This window comes from Lepidochelys olivacea (assembly GCF_965140295.1).
Source record: "Lepidochelys olivacea isolate rLepOli2 genome assembly, chromosome: 8".
Lineage (NCBI taxonomy): Eukaryota > Metazoa > Chordata > Testudines > Cheloniidae > Lepidochelys > Lepidochelys olivacea.
In genome coordinates this window covers 83,408,163-83,431,852 of record NC_140418.1, presented here as the reverse complement: position 1 = coordinate 83,431,852, position 23,690 = coordinate 83,408,163, and the positions used below count along the sequence as shown (strand labels likewise).

The following is a 23,690-nucleotide window of genomic DNA, read 5'->3' as shown; positions in this document are numbered from 1 at the left end:
AATCTGAAAACGTATTTTATGAGTACATTTTACATTGCTTTCTCAAACTATCATTATCAGAATGTCATATTTTAGTTGTAATTGAATTTTATGTTTGAGAATGTATTTTGCAGATGTTATTTGTTCTGACATTTCTTTTAATGATAAGGGAGATCTGTTGCTAATTGAAGAAATATATATTTGTAAGAAATACAGTTGATAAAAGGTAGAAGAAGTATTCTGAAGATTTGACAATGAGTAATTATCATTTATATCCTAGAAATATACAAGTAGATGGAAATATGTATTGGGCCCATAAAGTTTAAGATAGCTGTTCTTTGAACACTTCCTGTGAGGGAATATTTTCCTCAATGGAAGAAGCCAGTATAGCCTACTGTGCTTAAACTCATCTCTAAGGATCTCCTGCTGAACAGGAGAGAGTGCCATTTCCTAGCTGTTCCAGTGTCTGAAGTAAATTGGAACCTAGATGGGGAAAAAAAGATGAGTCAGACTCAGTCTAGGAAGACTGAAGTGATGGTAAGAAGCAGAAGAAAGCATTTCAAGGAAGTAGTAGGAGCTGTGACCTCAAGGTGTTACGCAGTCTCTCAGTCCTGTTGGCATCAGCTCTACTCCTGGACTATCCAACAGAAGCAGCAGCCAGAAATGCCTTTTATCTTCACTGAGCCAGGAGACTTCATCCTCTCCTGTCAAATGCAGGCATAACTACAGAGATCTATCCATTTATCACTTCCACCCTGGATTACTGCGGTGTATTCTATCTGGACAATGATCTTGGGGTCTAGATGGAAACTGTATCTAGTTCAACAAGCAGTGTCCTACTTTCCAGGAAGGGCAAACTACAGAAAGCAAATCACAACAGTACTCCACGCTCTACCCTGGATCCTTGCCTTATATAATTCTGCATTTCACGGTCCTAGTGTTTATCTTTAAAACATTCTATTAGCCTTCGTTAAACTGTCTCCATCATATCTGCTTCTCTATTCTGCTGCAGCATCTGTAATAATGTGGGATCTTGTAGTTTAGGGCTGAGCCCATTGCTTTCACTCTCTCTAGCACCAGAAATTAGGATGAGTCAAAGTCTTGCTATATAGGGTAAGTCTATTGGGGATCGATTTATCGTGTCTCATCTAGACGTGATAAATCGATCCCCGAATCGATGCCTGTACACCACAAATAGCAAAGCTGAAGTTGCATATCTTAGTTCGAACCCCCCGCCCCTTCCAGTGTAGCTTAGGCCTTAGGCCCAGTGTAAAGTTACCCAAAGTAGGCCTTCTCCCAGTAACAGAGCAGATCCTCCCCCAGACATTTTTTCTGGAACATAGCCCTGAAGATTGTTCCCTACTGTCTTAAACCTGGTAGGAACAAGAAGGCCACTCTCTATCATACAGAAAAGGTTATCTTCAGTTTGGACATAGAGCTGAGATGCTATGGTAATGGTGCTTATTACACTATAAGCAAAGCGTTTACAATAATCTGTTTTACCATAATAATGTCTGCTAAGATTATTCCGCTATGATACTTTAGCTGTAACATAGAGTCATGCATCTAACTTTGAGCTGTAAACTGAGCAACTTCACTTTATAAAACTGGATTTTTAAAGTTTGGGAAAGGGAGAATGAATATCATCTCTGTTCAGTGGGAGCCTTGGTTTAGTTGCTGGTTGATATTCTAGACACGCACATCAATTTCATGTAATTTTGGGGGGAAATAGTTTCTCTTATATAAAATATGCAAAAATATGAGTTGGTTTTGTAGTGAATTAATGCAGAATAAGATTCTAGGGGGAAGATTCTAAACTGGTATAAAGAGTCAGCTCCATTTAAGTCAATGGAGCAATAGAAGATTACACCAGTTGAGGTATCTCATTTCAAACTAGGCCTTATCCGGCTATATTTTAAAAGATTGGTTTTAGAAAGTTATAATCAGGGTTTAAGCAGGGCTCACATGATGAACAATAAGCAGGGGGAATGCTTTCCTGTGTCCTCTTCCCAGCTTTATTAAACTCAGTTTTTATTAAATATGTTAACAAGTACAACTGTGCTTTCCTGTCCTTAAGAGCCTTGACCATAAGTAATACATTTCCAAGTCTCAAAAGATTGTTTCCTACTTATAAAACAATCTTCTCTGTGGGTAGGTCATTAAAAGGAGACAGATGGTAAACATAAGACTAATGAAAATACTTGTTTATACAGTTGCCAGCAAGACAGTAAGTGAGCCTATCAGAAAGAGGAGTTATTGAGGAATTAGATATATTTTTTTCAACCTAGCTTTCAATTCCTGTATCTGCAAAAAGTAGCAATTTATTTAGGGGTAGAGTAGCAGTGGACTATCTCCCCAAGTAGGTCTTCTCCATCTGTACTATCTATATGGGAATGTTCATTAGTCTATTGCTAAACATAAGTTTTCACAGTTTCAAACTAATATAAGTAAATTGCTTCAAAATAGGAAATAAGAACAGTTTTTATGTGCCTTAGGTCTTCCGCTAATGATAGACAACATATTTTAAAACAAAATCTAGAATAACTTTATTTCATGAAGGCTATGCAACAGCTTTTGTTCAGTTAAAGAACAAAATGGATCTAGACTATTCTCAGTGATAGCAGATGACAGGACAAGGAGTAATGGTCTCAAGTTGCAGTGGGGGAGATTTAGGTTAGATATTAGGAAAAACTTTTTCACTAGGAGGGTGGTGAAACACTGGAATGCATTACCTAAGGAGGTGGTAGAATCTCCTTCCTTAGAAGTTCTTAAGGTCAGGCTTGACAAAGCCCTGGCTGGGATGATTTAGTTGGGATTGGTCCTGCTCTGGGCAGGGGGTTGGACTAGATGGCCTCCAGAGGTCCCTTCCAACTCTGTTATTCTATGATTTTATGAAAGGGTGGTGTAACTCTTACATAAGTGGGGATACATTAAGTTTAAACAGACTTTTCGGCTTAAGAGGTGATAAGGAAGAATAAAATTTTTGCTGTCTTGTAACATCTTTCTGTATTTATCTTAATTTTGTCTGAATAGCGGTGATGTGTGTGTGTGTGAGAGAGAGAGAGGTGACACAATTATACCAGCTAAAGACATATCATATAGTTGATCATTTCCTGTCTCCTCCCCCCCATCTTAGAACCAGTAAGATAAGTAAATTGTGTTTTTTAAACAATCCTGCGCAGATTCAGATATTTTCGCATAGCAGCTGAACCAATAACATTGCCTAACCTGTTTCCTAGTTTTACATCTGTTACCGTCTTTGTGATATTCATCAAGCACCATAGTTAAGATTTCATTTTAGCCTATTGAGTAACAATCTTCTCCATTATATGCAGACAAGCCATTCTAATAATAGGTTTTCCTCTGCTCTGCAGCTCCGGGGCCAGATCAGACCTGTCAATCACAGGATGGAGGTTTGGCTTCCCCTCCTGGGAAAACCCCTGGGAAAAACAGCTAGACTGTTTATACAGACTAAACATAGTCTAAGAACTTTGATTAACAGTATTAAAACATTAGACTAATATTTCCTGAGATACACCTTCACCCAGCTGAACTGAAATTTTACTTTAGATGTATATCAGTTAGAGAGGCAATGAGATGACAAGACTGACTAGTCCAAGAAGCAAAATAATCAGATAATAAATTTATTTCTCCATCGTATTCAGGTTTGTCATTCCAACTATGGGAGTACTACAGAAGGGAAACTGTATGGGAGGGCTCCAGTAACCAAAAATATGTACAGAAAAATTGGAAAAGTATTGTGATATCAAGGAAGCAAACTTTCCCTGAAAAGCTGAGATATGATTGTTATGCACAACCAAGTATACGATGAAGACACAGCACCCATTGATGTGGTAAAAATACACAAGGCCTATATACAGTTGGCCTCTGCCTCCCCAGAGAGTAAGCCTCGCTTCTGTTACAAGCACTTGCTTTCACTGGGACACACTTTCTTCCAAAACTGGGATATGTAACTGAGACTTTTAGAAGCAGTAATAGTTCCCCCTAACCAAGGGAATTAGTGAAGGCACTAATAGCAAAATGCCCTCTAATTTAGAAGCAGCATATTCCAGAGACCATACTGGTTGATTCTTTCCTAGTGATAAGGCCATTCTGAAGGATCCTTCACCTAATATTTTTGCTCATGAGGGGTAGATTACTTATGTGTAGGTCCAAGCAAAGACATATAAAGGGCTTGATTATATAAACAGCATGCAGCAAGTTGGGGTGTAAATCTACCTCTGATTAGACTGTCGCACATGGAGTGTCTGCATGGAGTCTGTTGCTGTGCATGAAAAGTTCCGTAGTGTGCTTTGATCTGCCCCACTTGGAAATGGTGAGGAAGTAGCTCTGTTCCTTTCTTTCTGAAAGATCTTAGAGGGTAGTATCAGACAAATGCTCTCTTAGGCATCAAACAGTATTCAGTTCCGTCACTGTTTCTGTTCAAGGTATATAGGATGTTATAAGGAGTGCAGCCATGGGCTGAAATGTAGTTAGCGTGCAACAAATGTACTGCTCTATATCTCCATTTCTTCTGACATAGATGGTGGAGTATAATGACTTACCCAGCCTCAAAAAATAATTGCAGTAATTGGATTAGAGCCATCTAGCTATGTGTGAAATTTAGATTAAGAGTAAAGTGATACTTATAGGATGGGGAAGCAACTAGAAGAAATGTCACTAGAGTTGCAACCCATCCATTTTTTACCCGGACAGTCTGGTTTTTAGCTTCTTTGTCTGGGTGCCATTTAGGATTGTCAGGTGCATAGTTTACTACTACTACTACTTCAAGGCACTTACTACTTCAAGGGCACTTTACACTGCCTTCATAGACCGGGTCCTTGAGACAATCCAGAGAGGGAAGGGGGTGGGGCCTCAGGCAAAGAGGTGGAGCAGAGGCAGGATAGGGGATCAGAGTTTGGTTACCAGGAGTTAGAAAGGTGGCAACCTGAAATGGTACTCATATCAGTGTTCCCACTTACAGAAATATGCCTGACATTTTTCAGACTCACAATGTGGAGTCTTGTTGAATCTGCATTTGGATGGTCAAGTAGTAGTAGTTGCCAAAAGTGTTTTGCCAACATGTTTTCTTAGCAAGAAGATTGCAGACTTTCTGAATGTGGACCTCACTGTAGTCAGCCATGCCTTTGTCAATGTGAAGTTGAGGTGTTCAGCTAATTGTAGCTTCCCCACAAAATAGTCTTGAACATATGCAATGCCCAAATTTAAAAGCATTTTTAAAAATTCAAAGTCCTTAAATGGTGCTGATGGTGGTACATAAACGTAATGTACTACCTATGCTGAAATCTACATAGTAAGCAATTGCATTCTGTACTAGCTACAATTTCCAGATTATCTTAAGGGGAAGTCACATATAGAGTATATAACCAGTCCCATGTATTAAGGTGGTGGGGAGTATGTCAGCTGACAGAGAAGTAGTGCCCTGTACAAGGTCATCTTTGGAACCCTCTTCTTCTAGAGCCTAGATTTGGTGGCTTTCAGGGTCCACTGAAAGGTCCATCTGATTTCCAAAGATTTTGTAGGGCAAAGGAGAACAAAAGTTGAATAGGTGTGCCAATTTGTGAATGTTAAAAATGATTGTTTTAAGTTTCTGTTAAATGCATGCGGTAAAACTGATTTAGCTGTATTTATTTATCTTTTAAACGTAAGACATGAATCTGCTAGTTCTGAGGCTGCCAAAATCAGAAACAAGGGTTGGGGGGGCAGGAGTGTGATGTTTCCTTTCCCGACTTTTCCAGGTGGATCTTGATAGCCAAGGTTCTGTTTAACCAAACAGAACAGGCCAATGTTATCACAACAGGGTTGCCACTTGAGGACACTAAGAAAACAGCATGAGATATACCCTAAAAAAAAATGCTCAAAGGGTAAACTGACACCTGCTAATGTTTGCAGGAATCCAGATACCACAAAAATGCTTGCAAGAAGCATCTAGAGCATTTCTAGACACAACAGAATTAAACATGCTATCACCAACTTACAGACAGGCCAAACGGAAACTACAGCTGGTTTGAGTACTTTTTGTGTTTTTATTCAACAGTTCAAATAACTCTAACAAACTCACGCACCTGCTTTTTATCAGTTCATGAGTAGGGTATTTGGTATTATTAATGTATCCACTTTCTTTTTGGAAGGCTGATAAAAAATACTTGTTTTGAGATTGGTTACATTTGGGCTTGTTAGAAGTCCTGATCCTGTGAGAGGATATGTACCTAAAACTCCTAATGAACTGAAGTTGGTGGAAAGTTTTTGTTTTTTTATAAACCACAGCAGAATCAGGTGCCTAATTACTCTCACACACTGTTATTTCTTGCGGTTGTAACTACTGTGGTCTAAAGACCATCTGTTAGCATATCAGAATTCCATATTAAAGATTCAAGTGCCTGTGTTCCTAACACCTTCTTCATTATTAAAAAAAAAAATTAAACATTTAAGTCTAGATTATTGTAGGAATTGATCTGCTTCTTCTTCGAGTGCTTGTTCACGTCCATTCCACATTAGGCGTGCGCACGCCGCGTGCACGAGCGTTGGAAACTTTTTCCCTTAGCGCCTCCCGTCGGGCCCCCCGAGTGGCGCCACTGCCCCCTGCATATATACCCCCGCCGGCCCCACCCCCTCCAGTTCCTTCTTGCCCTCCGTGGTGGTGTTGGAACAACCTCTCTCTCTTTCATAGAAGAGCAGTCCCTTAGCCTTTAGAGTAGCTGTTATCAGTTCGTTTACATATAGATTGTGAACACTTAAGTGATTAGGTGCTTGGAGGCCTCCAGCACCGGCCCTGGGCCGCGCAGGGCATGCCTCAGGCCCATGGCTTCAAGGCTTGTGCCACGTGCCGCAAACCTATGCCAGTTAATGACCCCCACAGCTCGTGTCTATGTTGCCTGGGGGACGGACATCAAACTGAAAGGTGTAGGGTTTGCAAGGTGTTCAAGCCAAGGACAAGGAAAGAAAGAGACTTTCACCTAAAGCAACTTTGATGGCGGCCGCATTGCAGCCGCCGGGCCCAGAGCACCCGACACCGGCTCAGGCTTCTTCGGTGCATAGTGCCCCGGAGCCGTCAGGAGACCTGGCACTGGCGAAGCACCGTAAACTGTCAGCCCCAGAGCTCCAGGCTAGGCCCTGGCACCGATCGTCCTCCCCGGTGCGGCCCCCAGCGCAGCCTGAAGGAAGGCGTGGTCGTTCCCCACACAGGAGGCTGGCGCCTCCCAAGGCACCGAGCGCCAACAAGAGCAGGAAGACCGCAGTACCAGTGCTGACACAGGCGGTCCCGGCGGCACAAGCTCCACTGAGCCCAAACCTAAGTGAGCTCAGTGCGGACGATGGGCTCAAGGGTATAACGGATCAGCCCTCTATGCCTGGCACCTTTGAGGCCGCAAAGGACCTCATCAAGGTGTCGGCGGTGAGCCCCCTCCCGTATGGGGAGAACCCTCCGGCACTCATGCCTCGAGCGCCATCAAAGGGTAAGCCAGCAATGATGTGCCGCTCGAAGACACCGTCCCGGCACCAGTCCCGGAGTTGGTCCCGGTCAAGCTTCGACTCTGCAGATTCGCACTTGCCAGCGGCCCAGAAGCGGCACTGGCAGCAGGTCGACGCGAAGAAGCACCAGGAAGGGCACACCACTCTCCGGCACCGCCCAGAGACTGGCACCGGGAGGAGTTGAGACAGCCCTCGCCAGAGGTCTCCTGCTGACGGTCCCGGTCCAGGACCGCCACTGTTTGCCAGCACCGGTCCCGCTCAGCCAGGAGCCTCTCATTCTCCTGCCAGCACAGATCATTGGCACCACCATGGCCTTCACAATCGGTGTCGCTGCAGTCTGGCGCCGGCTCCGGTCGGAGTAGCTACCCACACAGGGGCCCGGACAGCAGGGACCCACAGGGAAGCTGGCAACCTCAATGGGGGCCGCCAGGCCATTGGCTCTTCTTGACCCCCTGGGCCTATCAGGAGCGCCAAGGGGCCCCATCCAGGGCAAGTTACTCAGTGCAGTGGTCCCGGTCTCCGCACCAACACCAGACGGTGCTGGACTCTTTGCTGTGGTGGTAGTCCCAGCCTGTGGTTTGCGAAGGCATCCCCTTTGCCGCCCCACTTCTGGACCTGACACTGGTGACGGACGCGTCAGACCACGGATTGGGGGCTCACATGGGGGACCTCATGATGCAGGGGTTGTGGTCCAAGGCAGAGTGGTCGCTCCATATCAACGTGAAGGAGCTCAGGGCGGTTCGTCTCGCCTGCCAGACCTTTCATGCCACTCTGAGTGGTCACAGCGTGACAGTTCTGACAGACAATGCTACAGACAACGTTATATAAACAAGCAGCGTGGGGCTTGTTCCTCGCCACTCTGTCGCGAGGCTCTCCTCCTCTGAGACCTTTGCATAGCCCACGCGATTCACCTCGAGGTGTCCTATCTCCCAGGGGGTGTGGAACGAGCTGGCGGACTCCCTCAGCAGGTCGTACCGCATGCACGAGTGGGCACTCATGGCGGATGTCGTGCTTTCGCTCTTCCGCAGGTGGGGGCTTCCCCGGGTAGATCTGTTTGCCACTAGGGCCAACGCCCAGTGCCCGCGGTTCTGCTCATTCCAGGGCCGGAGCCCGGGCTCACTTGCAGATGTGTTTGCAATCCCGTGGAGAGGGGGCTTGGTGTATGCCTTCCCCCAGCTCCTCTGGGTGCTCAAGGTCCTGCTCAAAGTGTGCAGGGACAGGGTGGCGGTGATTCTCATCGCCCCAGCCTGGGCCTGCCAACACTGGTACACATCGCTCCTAGAGCTGTCGGTGGACGCCCCAGTAGTCCTGCCCTTACACGGGGACCTCATTACACAGGACAGCGGGCGGCTTCTCCACCCCGACCTGCAGTCACTGCACCTGATGGCGTGAAGGCTCTGAGGCTAAACGCCCTGGAGAGCCAGTGCTCCTTTCCCGTGCAGCAGATTCTGCTTGGCAGTAGAAAGCCCTCTACCAGGACGGCCTATATGGCCAAGTGGAAAAGGTTCTCATGTTGGTGTGAACCCCGACAGGTGCGGCCGGGCTAGGCCCTGGTGCAGGCCATTCTGGAGTACCTCCTGCACCTCAAACAGCAAGGGCTAGCCCCGTCCTCACTCAGTGTGCATCTGGAGGCCATTTCCACCTTCCATCGGGGTTCTTGGGGGGCTCGATGTTTTCCCACCCAATGGTGGGGCGGTTCCATAAAGGGTTGGAGAGGGTGTTCCCATACTCCCACCCCCCAGTCCCTCCATGGAACCTTAACCTGGTCCTTTCTAAACTCATGGGACCCCCTTTCGAGCCCCTCGCTACCTGTTCTCTCCTCCACCTTTCCTGGAAGGTGGCATTTCTGGTTGCCATTACCTCAGCCAGAAGGGTGTCCGAACTGAGGGTCCTCACCTCTGAGCCACCATACACAGTATTTCACAAGGACAAGGTGCAGCTCCGGCTGCACCCCAAGTTCCTCCCTAAGGTGGTGTCCCAATTCCATCTCGGCCAGGACATTTGTCTGCTGGTGTTCTTCCCGAAACCCCATATGGACCTGAGTCACTGCAGCTTGCACACCTTGGATGGGCATTGAGTGCTGGCGTTCTGTTTGGAGCGCACTAAGCCCTTTCACAAATCCATGCAGCTGTTTGTGGCTGTGGCCGAGAGGTTAAAAGGCCTCCCAGTGTTGGCGCAGCGGATTTCATTTTGGATTACAAGCTGCATCCGGGTGTGCTATGAGCTCGCAGGTGTTCTGGCCCCGGCGGTCATGGCCCACTCGACCAGGGCGCAGGCGACCTCCACGGCATTCCTGGCACAGGTCCCGATCCAGGAGATCTGCAGAGCAGCCACCTGGTCCTCGGTGCACACCTTCACAACCCACTATGTGGTCAACAAGCAGGCCAGAGAGGACGCAGCAGTTGGCAGAGCGGTCCTCCGAGCAGTTGTTCCGTGACTCCTACCCTCCTCCAGAAGTAAGCTTGTAATTCACCTAATGTGGAATGGACTTGAACAAGCACTCGAAGAAGAAAAAATGGTTACTTGCTTTCTAGTAACTGTTGTTCTTCAAGATGCGTTGTTCACGTCCATTCCACACCCAGCCTCCTACCCCTCTGTCGGAGTCGCCGGCAAGAAGGAACTGGCGGGGGTATATATGCGGGGCACAGTGGTGCCACTTGGGGGACCTGCTGGCCCGATGGGAGCTGCTAAGGGAAAAAGTTTCCGACGCTTGTGCACGCAACACCTGCACATCTAATGTGGAATGGATGTGAACAACACATCTCGAAGAACAACAGTTACGAGACAGTAAGTAACCGTTTTTTCTTGCTTTTCAGTCATTTCAGGCAGTGAAATAGATTAGTCAGGTTGTCATTCTGCTTCCTTTTAATAGTATTGCAGTGTTTTGTTGCTTACAAATAGTGCAGAGAAATATTTACATTTATAAAACTATTTCCATTCATTATTTTCAGCTATTTTAAGTTAAAAAGCTAAAATATAGAATAAGCGTTTTAAAAAAGGTATATAACAAATTATAGCAGTTTCATGAAGAGAGATGTCGGCGCCAATCCAGCAATGAGCTAAGCATAGGCAGACCCCTGTGCTCACATGGAATTCATTGCAGGACTGAGGCCTTATTTTATAAGTCATTACATTGAAAAACAAGAGAAGATGCCTTTCACATGGTCTAAGAAAACAGCTAACGTGTAATGAAAAAATCAAACTGTACCATGCAATGTTGAGTATTATGTGGCTTTAATCAAATAAACTTGATTTTCACAGGTGCTAGCCATAAGACCTAATGCTGCTTCAGGAAATAAAGTTTTTTCTTGTGAATTCCTTCCTTCTGGTTATAGCCTCAACAGTCTATTTGGTCGAACATACAAAGTTTTAAAACTGTACTAACACATTCCTAGAGATATCTTTAAGTTTTTGCTGGAAAGGTGGTATTATTTGAGAACTCTGTAGATGAGGCCACTGATGCAGAAAATGAATACGTATGGAAGGTAGTCCTCAGAAGTAGCCAAGCATGAACAAAGCACAGTTGGCACACGCACAGAGTAGTTTTATGGAATGTGCCAACACAATTATAGATAGGAGCACTTAATGGTAAAACACCAGTTGAGATGCTTGATGCGGGTTTGAATAAAACTGAGCAAGGCTTATTGACTTTTAACCTTTAGGAATGAGCTAATTGTGATTACGTGTGGTAGAATAAACTACTTGGTTTGACCTCTAGATTAGGGAATACCACCATTTTTGGTCATGCCTTTTACTAGCATTGCACGTACACTATCTTTAGCATTAGATTGTTTTGCTTGCTCCTGAGGTTTTTATCTCTGCTTACGTTAACTAGTGTGGCTTTTCATACTAGTAAAGAGTGCACAGATGTCAGTTTGCATTTCAACACCAAAGCTTCATATATGGTCTGTTGCAAAGAAAAAAAAAACCCTTCTCACTGAAGAGCCACAATGGAACAAATCTGTCTCTTTGTGTGTTTTTTCTCATGTTGACAAGTACAGTTGCTGTGGTCAGCAATTACAGGTCTCAGTTATGTGCACACTATATAAAAATGCTACAATTTGTTAGTGTGGTGGTAGGATATAGTCTTTTATATCTAGGTCATTGACTTATCCAGCCCAGATTGATAAGTACTTTTCTTCATTACCAAACAGATGTAAAGTGTGCTCTGTGGAATAAAGGTAGTTTAATGGGTACTTGTTCATGTCCCTGAAACCATTACTAGAGTTGGTTTCAGGGACATGGTTGGCACTATCTGAAGAGAAGTCAGTAATTGAAAGGACACGGAGACAACCTTTCCTCCAAATACTAGCTATACTTTTTCAGTGCACCTGCCAGAGAAGTTAGGCACCTTCCACATAACATCACTGTACTCCTTTCATTTTTGTGTGTGCCTGAGCCTCGCTGACTAGTCCAGAAATAACCATTCGGACTGTTTCATCTTTCCCATTGCGGAAAGATTGTGTGAAAAGCTGATCTGGTATCAGTTCTGGAGGTGTCTAGGTCAAGGACTGTACTGCTCTCGAGGGGTAGCAAATTCTACAGATGAAAAATACAGATGAAGGTGTTAACTTGGCAAGTCTTGGTCCTGGCCCCTGCGTGTTTCACTTCAGGAACCTCATTATTTTCATAATATACACTACTTAGCTGTATGCTACCAATGATAATTAAATTGTCAGAATAAGGGAGGTTAAGCACATTTTGTAATGTATTATCCTTATTTTTCATTTTGTTCACTTGAGCTAATTCACAATTTGAATGGAGTAACATATGAATATAGCATAGTTTTAAGATATGAAATGCTGTCGTCTTTAAAGTGTGTTTAGAGGTCTTAGCTCACAGAGCACTGTACCAGGTAACTGAGTATCTTCCTAAGGTACTATGTCCCATCCTCATCACTGTACTATCTGAGCACCTCACTGTCTTTATCTTCACAACAGCCCCGGGAGATAGGGAGGTACTAATGTCTCCCTTTTACAGATGGGGAACTCAGACGCAAACAGACTGAGGCCCAAATCCTCAAAGTTAGTTAAGCACCCAACTTCCATTGAAATCAATAGTAGTTTGGCACTTAGGAACCTTTGAAAGATCTAGGTTGAAGTGACTTGTCCAGTGTCAAACAGTCAGGAAATTTGTGCCAGAGCAGGAAGTTAAACCTGGGTGTCTCGAGTCCCAGGCTAGCGCCCTAACCATTGAATCATCCTTCTGTCCCATTAGTGATGGTAATATATACAATATATTAGGGCTGTCAAGTGATTAAACCAATTAACTGCACAATTAAACAAATTAACCGCTCGATTAAACAATAATTGAATACCATTATTTAAATATGTTTCGATGTTTTCTACATTTTTAAATATATTGAGTTCAATTACAACTCAGAATACAAAGTGTACAGTGCTCATTTTATATTTATTTTTATTACAAATATTTGCATGGTAAAAAACAAAAGAAATAGTATTTTTAAATTCACGACAAAGAGATTGCACTACAGTACTTGTATGAGATGAAAGTGCAACTTACAAATGTCAAATTTTTTTTGTTACATAACTGCACTCAAAAACAAAATGTAAAACTTCAGCGCCTACAAGTCCACTTAGTCCTACTTCTTGTTCAGCCAATCACTAAGACAGACAAGTTTGTTAATTGAAAAATACAATTTCTTTTGTTTATAATTTTACAGAGCAAATATAATCAAAAACAATTTACACTGATTTCAATTACAACACAGAATACAATGTATATGAAAATGTAGAAACATCCCAAATATTTAATAAATTTCAATTGGTGCGATTAAAACTGCAATTAATCATAATTAATTTTTTGAGTTAATTGCGTCAGTTAACTGCGATTAATCGACAGCCCTAACAATTATTAAAACAAATAAACTATGACATATAAGTTAAATATCATGATAATTTATGTAGGTGAATCCATAAAAAATAAAAGTTCAAATAGTGAATTGTAGCCACTGCATTTCAGTACCATTGCATGCTCAGTACATGTTCATATATCTTCACTCAGGGGGGGCAAATTAAGTTGTGGTGCACCAAGCTTAAATGTGGACTAACTTTTTTTCTACAAGGATAGTAGAAATTTCAATTGAAGAGTGACTCTTCCTAAGCTGGTAATAAATCTGCAGCAATTTTTTACAGGTAAAAATAGAAACCCACATATCAAACGGGTCAGGTGCCAGATCAGAGAACAACAAACCATGAATGACATTGTGCAGAAGACTGAGGTATGTATCAAGTTTAATATAATCAAAGTTCTGTAGTAACTTACAAGTGATGCTGACAAAAAACAAGTATTGATGCTTTATTTCTAATTGGTAAGCAGCAAATGGGTAAGAGCATAATAAGTTCAAGGAAAAGAATGTACCTTGTATCTTAAGGTAACAGAGAAGCCTTTGAAAAGAACAGTTTGATTAAGGAAAGTAAGGTTATTATATTTGCTGGAATATGTTAAAGGGGTTCTTACTATTATGCATTACATATTAGCTTTTCCTGAAAGGCTGGAAGTGGATGTCTGAAGTGAGATTCACAAAATAGGAAACATAATGTTGTTGAAAATTCAGAAAAAATGGGGAAAGGGAAAGAGGAAGAGAACATAAGAATGGTCTGACCCAGAATGGCCAATGCTCCATCTATTCCAGTATCCTGTCTTCTGACAGTGGCTGGTGCCATATGCTTCAGAGGGAGTGAACAGAACAGGGGAATTTATTGAGTGATCCATCTCCTGTCATTTTGTCCCAGGTTCTAACACTCACAGGTTTAGGGACACCTAGAATATAGGGTTGCACCCCCCACCATCTTGGCTAATAGCCATTGATGGACCTGTCCTCCAGGAACATATCTAATTCTTTTTTGAACCCAGTTATACTTCTGGCCTTCACAACATCCAATGGCAATGAGTTCTACAGGTTGATTCTGCATTGTGTGAAGTACTTCCTTATGCTTTTTTTAAACCTGCTGCCTATTAATTGGATGATCCTTGGTTCATGTGTTATGTGAAGGGGTATATAACACTTCCTTATTCACTTTCCTACACCATTCATGATTCAAGATGAAGATTAAAATATTAAAATATCTTTAGAAAGCATTGGGATTAAGTTACTCAAAAGATTTGTTTTAGCATTCTAGCTAGATAATTTAGTGATAGGAGTTAAAACAAGCATAACTAACATTGTGTGATGTACTCATATGGGAAGCATATAAAATATGAAACAATGTTTTCAGTCAGTTTTTCAGCTGATTCAACCATACTATGTTGGCAGCAAAGTGTAAAAGGAGACAGAACACTCAAATATTTGTAAGATGTTGGTATGATGTACTAACTGGAGCCAGCAGAAGCATACAGATGAGGAAAGTGTTAGCACAGAAACCCCCATTAAAAATTCTTCAGCCATATATACAATAGGTCTCTGTTGGCCCAGGGAGCTTGGCTCCTCAACTGTCATGTGTAACCTCTGGATTGCTGGGTCATCCCCAATATTTAAGGAATTATTTTGATGATGTGCTTAAGTTTTTAAATGGAAGAATTATTTTTTTTTTCTTTTAAAATGCCACCATGTGTAAAGATTCAACAGGTATGGTATAAAACATCTGTTACATAAGAAACCAAAGATATATTAGACACTGTGATGCTAATACCCATGTCTTCGTGTATACCTGAAATCTAAGTCCCAGTCTTGCTTCTAGAGGCAGAATCAAGTATATATTTCTGTTTTCAGAGTGAGTATACGTATTCTAATGCAACAATATAGAGATGTATATATCTTTTTAAAATTTCATGTGTGTTATAAGAGTACATTCTCAAAATTCAGGGCTTAACTACGTAGCCCTCCATTAAAATCAGTGGGATTCATACAGCTAAAGTCCAATAAAACTCAGTTTATTCCGTCATATTTATTACTGATTCATTCCTTTAAAAAATGGTAAAGTATAGCTAAAATGCTTGGCAGACAGTAGCCAGTGGCACAAAAATCATGATCACATATGTATTTTGTTTTAATAAATCTTACATTCTGTCTAATCCAATCTGTCAAACAATTTCTCTCCATCTGTTTCAACTTTCTTTTCCTTATCTTTACTTCTTCTTTATCTTCACAAAGATTCTGCTTTCTTCATCTAAACCTGTCCAAAAATCCTATGTGCCCAAACTTCACAAGGGTGATGTAAAGGATAAATTTGAAGCTATGCAGAAAGCAAGGGAAGAAAGAAATCAAAGGAGGTCTAGAGATGAAAAGCAAAGAAGAAAAGAACAGTATGTTAGAGAGAGAGAATGGAACAGGAGAAAGCAGGAGGTTATTTTCTTTGCAAATATTTTTCATATTTTTTTAATATTCACTTGATCATAAGAATTTTAAAAATATTTTTGGAACTTTTCATTGTAATTCAAATAAGTGGTCTCAACATCTAGTAGATAAACTATTTTTGAACCCTTTATATGATAATATTGAAATTTTGTCTTCTAATGCTTAAAGACAGTTCAGTTCTAGTTTCTCTTTTTAATCAACTAGATGAAAGAACTACTTGCTTCTGATGAAGAAGAAGAAACAAAGTCTTCTAAAATAGAAAAAGCTTATGTTCCAAAGCTGACAGGTAAGAAACTCAGTTTAAAAGTCCATGTAATTTGACAGTTGAAGATTAGATCAAATTATTGAGTTTTGTATTTCACATTCATAGGAACTGTTAAAGGCAAGTTTGCAGAAATGGAGAAGCAGAGACAAGAAGAAGAAAGAAAAAGAATGGAGGAGGAAAGAAAGCGCAGAATTGAACAAGATATGATTGAGAAAAAGAAAATTCAGAGAGAACTGGCAAAAAAAGCCCAGGAGGTATATTTATCTTGTTCTGAATACTAAGTACATATCAAATAGTCAACATTGTTTATTTTGTATGATTTTTTTCTAAGAGTTCAGCAGGAGGATTTGGTCTTAGTTTCTTGAAAGTAGGTGAATGGACTGTCGTCTACGAGGGAGATGAGTGTGGTGGAGGAGTTTTTGGGGTGTGTGGAGGGTTATCACTCTTGTCAAACACTGAGCTTGAGTTATAGCTGAAGCCAGGCATTGATGAAAACAGAAAGTGGGAGAGGGAATGAACCAAACACAGATTTTGGTATCATATGCTTGGAAGTGATTCAAGGCTAAGTTGACTAAGTAAATTTTAAAACATTTGTTGTTACATACACACATTTTAGACAAGAGATGCTGATTTATATTCAAGTTTATTACTGAAAATAGGTGTTTGTAAGAAGCACAGTTGTAGACAAATTGTCCACTAAAGACTACTTAAAAGTGATGTTTCAATCAGTATTTTATTCTTTTGTCATTGTACAGATCACTTCTGTTAGATATATAAATGAGTAGCTTCAATTCTTGCCAATGCCTACAAGCCTAATTTTATCTTTTTGATAAATTCTGAATTGGAGTGTGTCCCCTCCTTCTGTAGTTCTTTCACGGAAGCAATTACCTGTGTGAGTAAGAGTCTAAATGTCATAGTCCAGGACCATGAACAAATGGTTTGCTTAACCAAAAATATTAGCACTTAATCTTTTCCCTCCACACAGAAGAGGAAAGAGAACTCTTATTAGGGATAAATATCCAACAAAGATTTAGCTAGTCATGTCCTACTGGGAGTAACATTACTAAGTTTTGAGCATGCTGCTGAAAGTTTAGCTCATAATCTCTTTCAGTACCTGTTCTAGAGTTTATTTACTTCGAAAGGTAGGAGTACAGTATGTAAATTTGTACTCAGGAAGGAAGTTATACTCATTTCAAACAATAAAAATATATAGAAACTAATGTCAAGAATATGAATATAGGAAAGAGGGCTTTCTCACTAGGCTAAGTCTCAAGGGAAGGACAAGGTCACTTTGATATGAAATTAGATGACATTTTCTTTAGCTTCTCTTGCACAATTATGGAATGCATGTGGAAACAAATCTTTATCTATGTGTATTTACTAGTTTATCACTAAGAAGCTAAATAAGATTATTATGCTATACCTAGGGTTTCAATTCTGTTTCCAGGATTACATTGCTAGTAAAGTAAGCCTTTATCTAGTAAGCCACAAGAACTGTTCCAACATTAATACTGCTGTAGGTTAAAACATGACATACTACCTAGGCATTAAAATGTAATGTCAGGTAAAACTCATATAGCTATCAAAAAGTATTCAGAATGGTATCCCTCTTTTCCCTCCCACCCCAAAGATACATAAAAACTTAAATGCAACATACATTTGCACAAGTTAATTTTCCATTTTATATTTGAAAATCTAAGGCAAAGAACAAAAGTAACATAATTATGTGAAATTCTCATTTAATAGATTGATGACATAAACAATACAGGAACTGAATCAGCAGCAGAGGTAATTGGACTTTTTTTTTTTCAAAGAAACATTCACCTAATTTTTTATTCACTGCTTTATTATTTTAATAGGGATTGGGTAAATAAACAATACACTTAATTTTTCATGGAAATTCTGTAACAAGGCTAAAAAAGCCTGAGAAAATGTCTTAGCCACAAAATATATTGCCATCTATCTATATGAGGCCAATTTATTCTAGCTTTAAAACAGGTTTAAAGGTAAATGACTTACCAACCATTAAAGTCAGAATAAAAAAATAACTAAGGCTTACATTTTCAAAGGGATTGTGTTGCTCATAGGACATTGGCCTCTAAATGCACTAGTGGCTTTAAAAAAGGCAAAGAGCTTTTAAGGTTAGATTTTCAATCTTGAAATTAAAGAGGGATAGTGTCAAGGTTTTTTTTTAATGTTACAGTACATTCAAGATTTTTAGATTTGTTTAAAAGAAAGAATGTTTATAATTGCTTTAACAATGTTTTGGTTTACTTTTTGCACTTCAGCTTGGAAACTGTAGCTAGACTGGTTTGTTTGGTCAGTTTAACACACTGATTTATATGTGCTAGCACAATGTTGTTGTCTATGAGGTTCCAGCATTGTAAGAGGACGTTTAATTTTTAAAAAAGCTGGACACCAAAACCCCATTTTTCACTAAGGTGTCAAAACAAAGTGTAATCATCACACTTCTACTGAAGTTTTCTTTTTAAAAATAAAATCTAAATTTTGGGTCTAATTTACTAGACAGTCTCTCTTTAATAAAAAGAAAAGGAGTACTCGTAGCACCTTAGAGATTAACACATTTATTTGAGTATAAGGTGCCACAAGTACTCCTTTTCTTTTTGCGAATACAGACTAACATGGCTGCTACTCTGAAATCTCTCTTTAATGGTGATATTTTGTGTAAATCCACATCATGGAAGATATTTTCGCACATGAATTTGTATTGGACAATAGCTCAAATCCACTTGAGACAGCAATAGATTCTATAAACAAAAGAAGCCTGTAAATGTTTGAGTTGTCAGTGTTGATTTAATCAGACATTTTGAAATGCTGCACAACTTCTGTCACTTAAAAAAATTACTAAGGACTCAGTCCTAGATATCATGGAGATTGAACATACAAATACACGTAATAGATCCCAGACTTCTGCCGAAGTAAAACTGAAGGGACTGGCAGTTACTTCACATGCTGTTTTTTAAATCACATATTTGTTTCTGGAGAAAGAGAGAGTGTGGAAGCAAATTCCTTATTAGCTTGTTTCCAAATGGAGCATAGCACCTTAAAACTTAGGTGCATTTACAATTATGTCAGCAAAATTTCAGCAGCTTTTTTCCAATCAGCCATGAATAGTTGTGGATAAGTTCAACTGTCAATGAAGATACTGTACAAGTTCAATGAACACTTGCCACCAGTCGCATTTCAATTTAAAATAGAATTCTCTTGATGCTCTTCTGTTGTCAGAAGAAAACTAATGGCTGTCAGTAGTACTGGAAAATGAGTTTTGCTCTGGTCCCTACTTTTAGTCTCAGTATAACTATATTGGCAATTTTGAGAAGCACAGGTAACAGTGGCAGCTGCATGTGGAAAGACGACTCCAAAAAGTCAATATTTATGGAAACAAATTTGTTATTAACAACAGGAAGGTGATGATTCGCTGCTGGTGACAGTAGTGCCTGTCAAACCTAACAAAACACCTGGAAAGATTAAAATAAATTTTGAAGACCCAGGAGATGAGAGAGAACAACAAGAAAAAAGAAAGCAAGAAGAAGAAAAGAGGATAAGATATGCGGAACAAAAACGATCCCTCAAGGAAGCCAAGTGTCTTTCATTTGTCATGGTAAACAAATCATGAGAAATACTTGGGAAACACACGTTTGATATTTAAACTGTATTTAACTTTCATTTTTGTTATCTAGGATGAAGATGAAGGCAGTGAAACAAATGAACCTCTTTCTCCTGGGAAACTGAAATTAACATTTGAAGAACTGGAAAAACAAAGACAAGAAAATCAAAGAAAGCAAGCAGAGGAGGAGGCAAGACAACGTTTGGAAGAGGAAAAACGTGCTTTTGAAGAAGCTAGACAACAAATGGTAAATAGATGCGTTATTCATTTCTAGTTATGGATGCTTGTTTGTGTAGAAAATACACTACATTCCTTCATGTATCTGGTTTTTTTTTTACATCTGAATTGTTTCAAACTGTTAACCTCATGATGATTCTCAATTTTTAACAGTTGAGATGGAGACCTGACAGCATCATCAGTTTCAAAAATACTTTCTGCCCTAGATATTGTTCTAGATCAGTAGTTTTCAGACTTTTTTTCTGGCAACCCGGTTGAAGAAACTTGTTGATGCCCGCGACCCAACGGATGGGGTGTGGGAGAGGGCTCAGGGCTGGGGCAGGGGCTTGGGGTGCAGGCTTACATCCGGTGGCTCCTGGTCAGCAGTGCAGCTGGGATACAGAGGCAGGCTTCCCACCTGTCCTGGCACCGCAAACCACGTTGCTCCCCAGAAGTGTCTAGAAGGTCCGGCTCCTAGGCAGAGACGTGCAAGCAGCTCCATGTGGCTCTTGCCCGCAGACACCACTCCCCCTTCCCCCAGCTCCCATTGGCTGGGAACCGGCCAATGGGAGTGCAGAGCTGGTGCTCGGGGCAGGGGCAGCGCACAGAGCCCCTTGGCTCCCCTGTCTATGAGCCAGACCTGCTGGCCACTTCCGGGGTGCAGCGCAGTGTCAGAACAGGTAGGGACTGCCAGTTTTTACTGGCTGAGCAAATTGACCCAGTGCTTTGCATTCCACGACCCAGTACTGGCTCGCGACCCGAACTTTGAAAATCACTGTCCTAGATAGGGTTCAGAGTAGCAGCCGTGTTAGTCTGTATTCGCAAAAAGAAAAGGAGTACTTGTGGCACCTTAGTGTTAGTCTCTAAGGTGCCACAAGTACTCCTTGTCTTTGTTCTAGATAGTGATTCATTTAAGTCTTGGCATAGTTATTTAAACAAGCCACTGGTATTACTGAAGCTTCTTTTTCTTAAAAGCATGCTATCAGTCATATTCATTCTTACAAAATGTAGCAGCATCATAGGATACTCCAGTTTCATGTGTCAGTATGTTTTAATGTTTTTGGAACTGAAGCAATTGTATAAAAGTATGAACAGATTTTATTCTGTTCTTAAAGTGACTCCAGTTCTTAGTTTTCAATTAATTAAATATTGATTGAATTTCAACTGCTCCAGATGAATTTACCACATTTGTGGGTATCAGTATCCTTCTAGTGGTTTTCAGTCACATGGCTAAACATTATTTAACAAACTGGAAGTTATCCAAGTTTTGTCTAACTTCAGTGGTACTTTGAGCATTGCAATAACCAGTATTTTCACACATGAAAGGATTCCATGGCAATTGTCTGGAGCTATTTCTTATTCATCTCTTTTGTTTATCTACCATGTTTATATTCATCACTGAGGATCTCTCTTTGGAGTAGGAGAGAGAGGAGGAGGGGAAGGTTGGATCAGTCCTTTTCTTTATAGAGGGTTTAAATACTACATTCTAGATTAAGAGATTTAGCCTAACATGTTGTCAGAAATAGAAAAAAACAATCCTGTTCTCCCTCCCCCCAACTCCAGCCTGATATGTCTCCATAATATAGCCTTTGCCCTAAAGAGTTTTGTAAGCTAGGATGATCTAAGATTCAGTAGACCTCTGTATAAATTAGGTACTCTGTTCTACAGCAATAATAATTGTTTAATTAGAGTATTTGCATCAGGTACATTGGATAGTTTAGCTACATTTACCATTTTCTTAATAATTTGCAACAAAATGAGACCACCTTTAGAGAATTCTGTATTTAAAAATAGATTTTACTTCTGTGCACTCAGATGACTATTTATGCCATTGTTCTCCCACATAGAAGGTATGCATCAGTATTTGCACTTGTGAATGGGAATTTTATTTCAGTGCACCATGCAAGATTTTATTTCTAGGAATTTAATAGACCACACACTGTTGGTAACTAAAAAAAAATTGATTATCGAGACTGTTCCTGGGCAGATTGTAACCATCTTGCAGTTGATGTGGTGTTTTTATAGTAACAGTTTTAAAGATCCTGATTCAGCACAAAATTGTGGAAACCCAGGCGCTCAGAAAATTGAAACCCTGGAAATTTCCAAAACAAAATTTTTGTAGCCCAGCATCAGAATGCCTCCGATCTTGAGTGTGGGTCTGGGGTCAAAATCCATATCTGATCTTGAATCCAAATTCTGTAGCTTAGGTCCATATCTGTTTTCCTGGTGCTTAACCTTTCCTCTTACTAACAAACCTGAACACCACAGCTCTCCAACATTATAGTGTATTCTTCGTTTAGAAAGCCACAGTGGTCATCCTAAACAATACTTTGTTCCACTCCCCTCACCCACATTTTGAAATACATAGTTTCGGTATAAAGGTGACATTTGCGTTTGTTTTTTTTAAAAAAAGCTCTTATGGTGTTTCCCTTTTTACACACCCAACTTTGGTTGGTTATAAATTACCATTTTCCTCCCAATCACTTGCCTTTGTTGGTTGTACCTTTGCAGAGTTTTTTAAAGGGGATAATTCAATTATTTCCTTCCATTTTGTTTCTTTCCATAGATATTCAGTAATTTAATCATTCTGAAAAGCTGATGTCCTATAATTTTCTCAACTCTGTGAGCAACAGCTCGATGCCATAATGCTTAGAATGTGCAGCAAACTCGAGCAGCGATGCCATCATAGCTCATGGATTCACTCTCTCCGTAGACATACAGCAGTTGAAGGAATATCCATTCTTTGTTGCAGTTTGCAAATCCCAGCCTTCTCTTTGCTGACAGTATCTAATGGAGAAGGGCAACAATGAAGATATTGAAGCACCTCATTTCAGTTCTTCAGAGATGTTTCATTTTCTGGAGGAGGAACAGAAGCACCATTGTCAATCTGGGTCAAAAATAAAATGATAATATATAGTAGTAGTTTATTTATAAAAATTCACAGCCCACTACTATATTATTTTGTAAAAAATCAGCACTGAGGGAAAGCACCTCACATGCAAATAGAGAGTCCAATGCATTTACATAATATTTCTACTACAAATGAAAGGTCTATTAATTTCACATATCTGCAAAGGAACCTGACAGCATAATTCAAGATTCAGAGAGATGTTTTATTACTCAGATTTTCAGGATTGTTACCCCCTTTGAGGCCTGTTTAGGTATGTCAAAATGATCCAGCCCTTAAAAGTATAAATCAAAGATGATTTTGGCTATTTAGTTCACCCCCTGCTTGTGTAATATTATTCTTGATTTATAAGCGTGTAGTGTTAAACTATTCCTCAGAGAGAATTTGAAAAGTTATCCAGATTGTGCCTAAGTATCTAAAACTTTAAAGTATTCGGTGTGTGGGCTTTGAGATAGACTGCAGTTTTTACATTTCCTAGAGGGATCTTTTCTTTCTTCCCACTGGCCCAAAAAGAGTAAAAACATTTAATTTTTTTTTCTAAAGGTAAACGAAGAGGAAGAAGATAAAGAAAATGAAAATTCTATTAAAGAATTCCGTCCTGGTAAACTCAAGCTCAGCTTTGAGGAGTTAGAAAGACAGAGGAGAGAGGAAGAAAAGAGGAAAGCAGAAGAAGAAGCCAGAAGACGCATAGAAGAGGAGAAAAGGGCATTTGCTGAAGCAAGGAAGAGTATGGTAAGACATTTTGCTTAGCATTTAAGAGATTTTTCAGATCTGAATTCTGCCAGTAGGGTGCACTTCTGGAAATGGCATGAGATCATATCCACCTATTCAGTAGCATACATTTCAGCTGCTTCTTTAACCCAAATAGTTATCAGAGAATGGACCA

At 40.5% G+C, this 23,690-nt stretch overlaps 1 protein-coding gene across 9 annotated transcripts in view; it reads left to right on the top strand.

The window, feature by feature from the left end:
* NEXN (nexilin F-actin binding protein) overlaps positions 1–23,690 on the top strand; it is a 46,456-nt gene that overhangs the window by 3,296 nt on the left and 19,470 nt on the right. For 3 of the 9 annotated variants that reach the window (XM_084637890.1, XM_084637891.1, XM_084637889.1), the window contains exons 2-9: positions 13,626–13,711; positions 15,584–15,775; positions 15,992–16,073; positions 16,158–16,306; positions 17,799–17,840; positions 19,477–19,674; positions 19,754–19,927; positions 23,348–23,536. In XM_084637890.1, the coding sequence (XP_084494016.1) occupies positions 13,685–13,711; positions 15,584–15,775; positions 15,992–16,073; positions 16,158–16,306; positions 17,799–17,840; positions 19,477–19,674; positions 19,754–19,927; positions 23,348–23,536 (1,053 nt within the window). In that variant the 5' untranslated portion in view covers positions 13,626–13,684. The remainder of the gene's footprint in view (positions 1–13,625; positions 13,712–15,583; positions 15,776–15,991; positions 16,074–16,157; positions 16,307–17,798; positions 17,841–19,476; positions 19,675–19,753; positions 19,928–23,347; positions 23,537–23,690) is intronic. The other 6 variants (XM_084637894.1, XM_084637893.1, XM_084637895.1 and 3 more) reach the window with 4 other exon arrangements.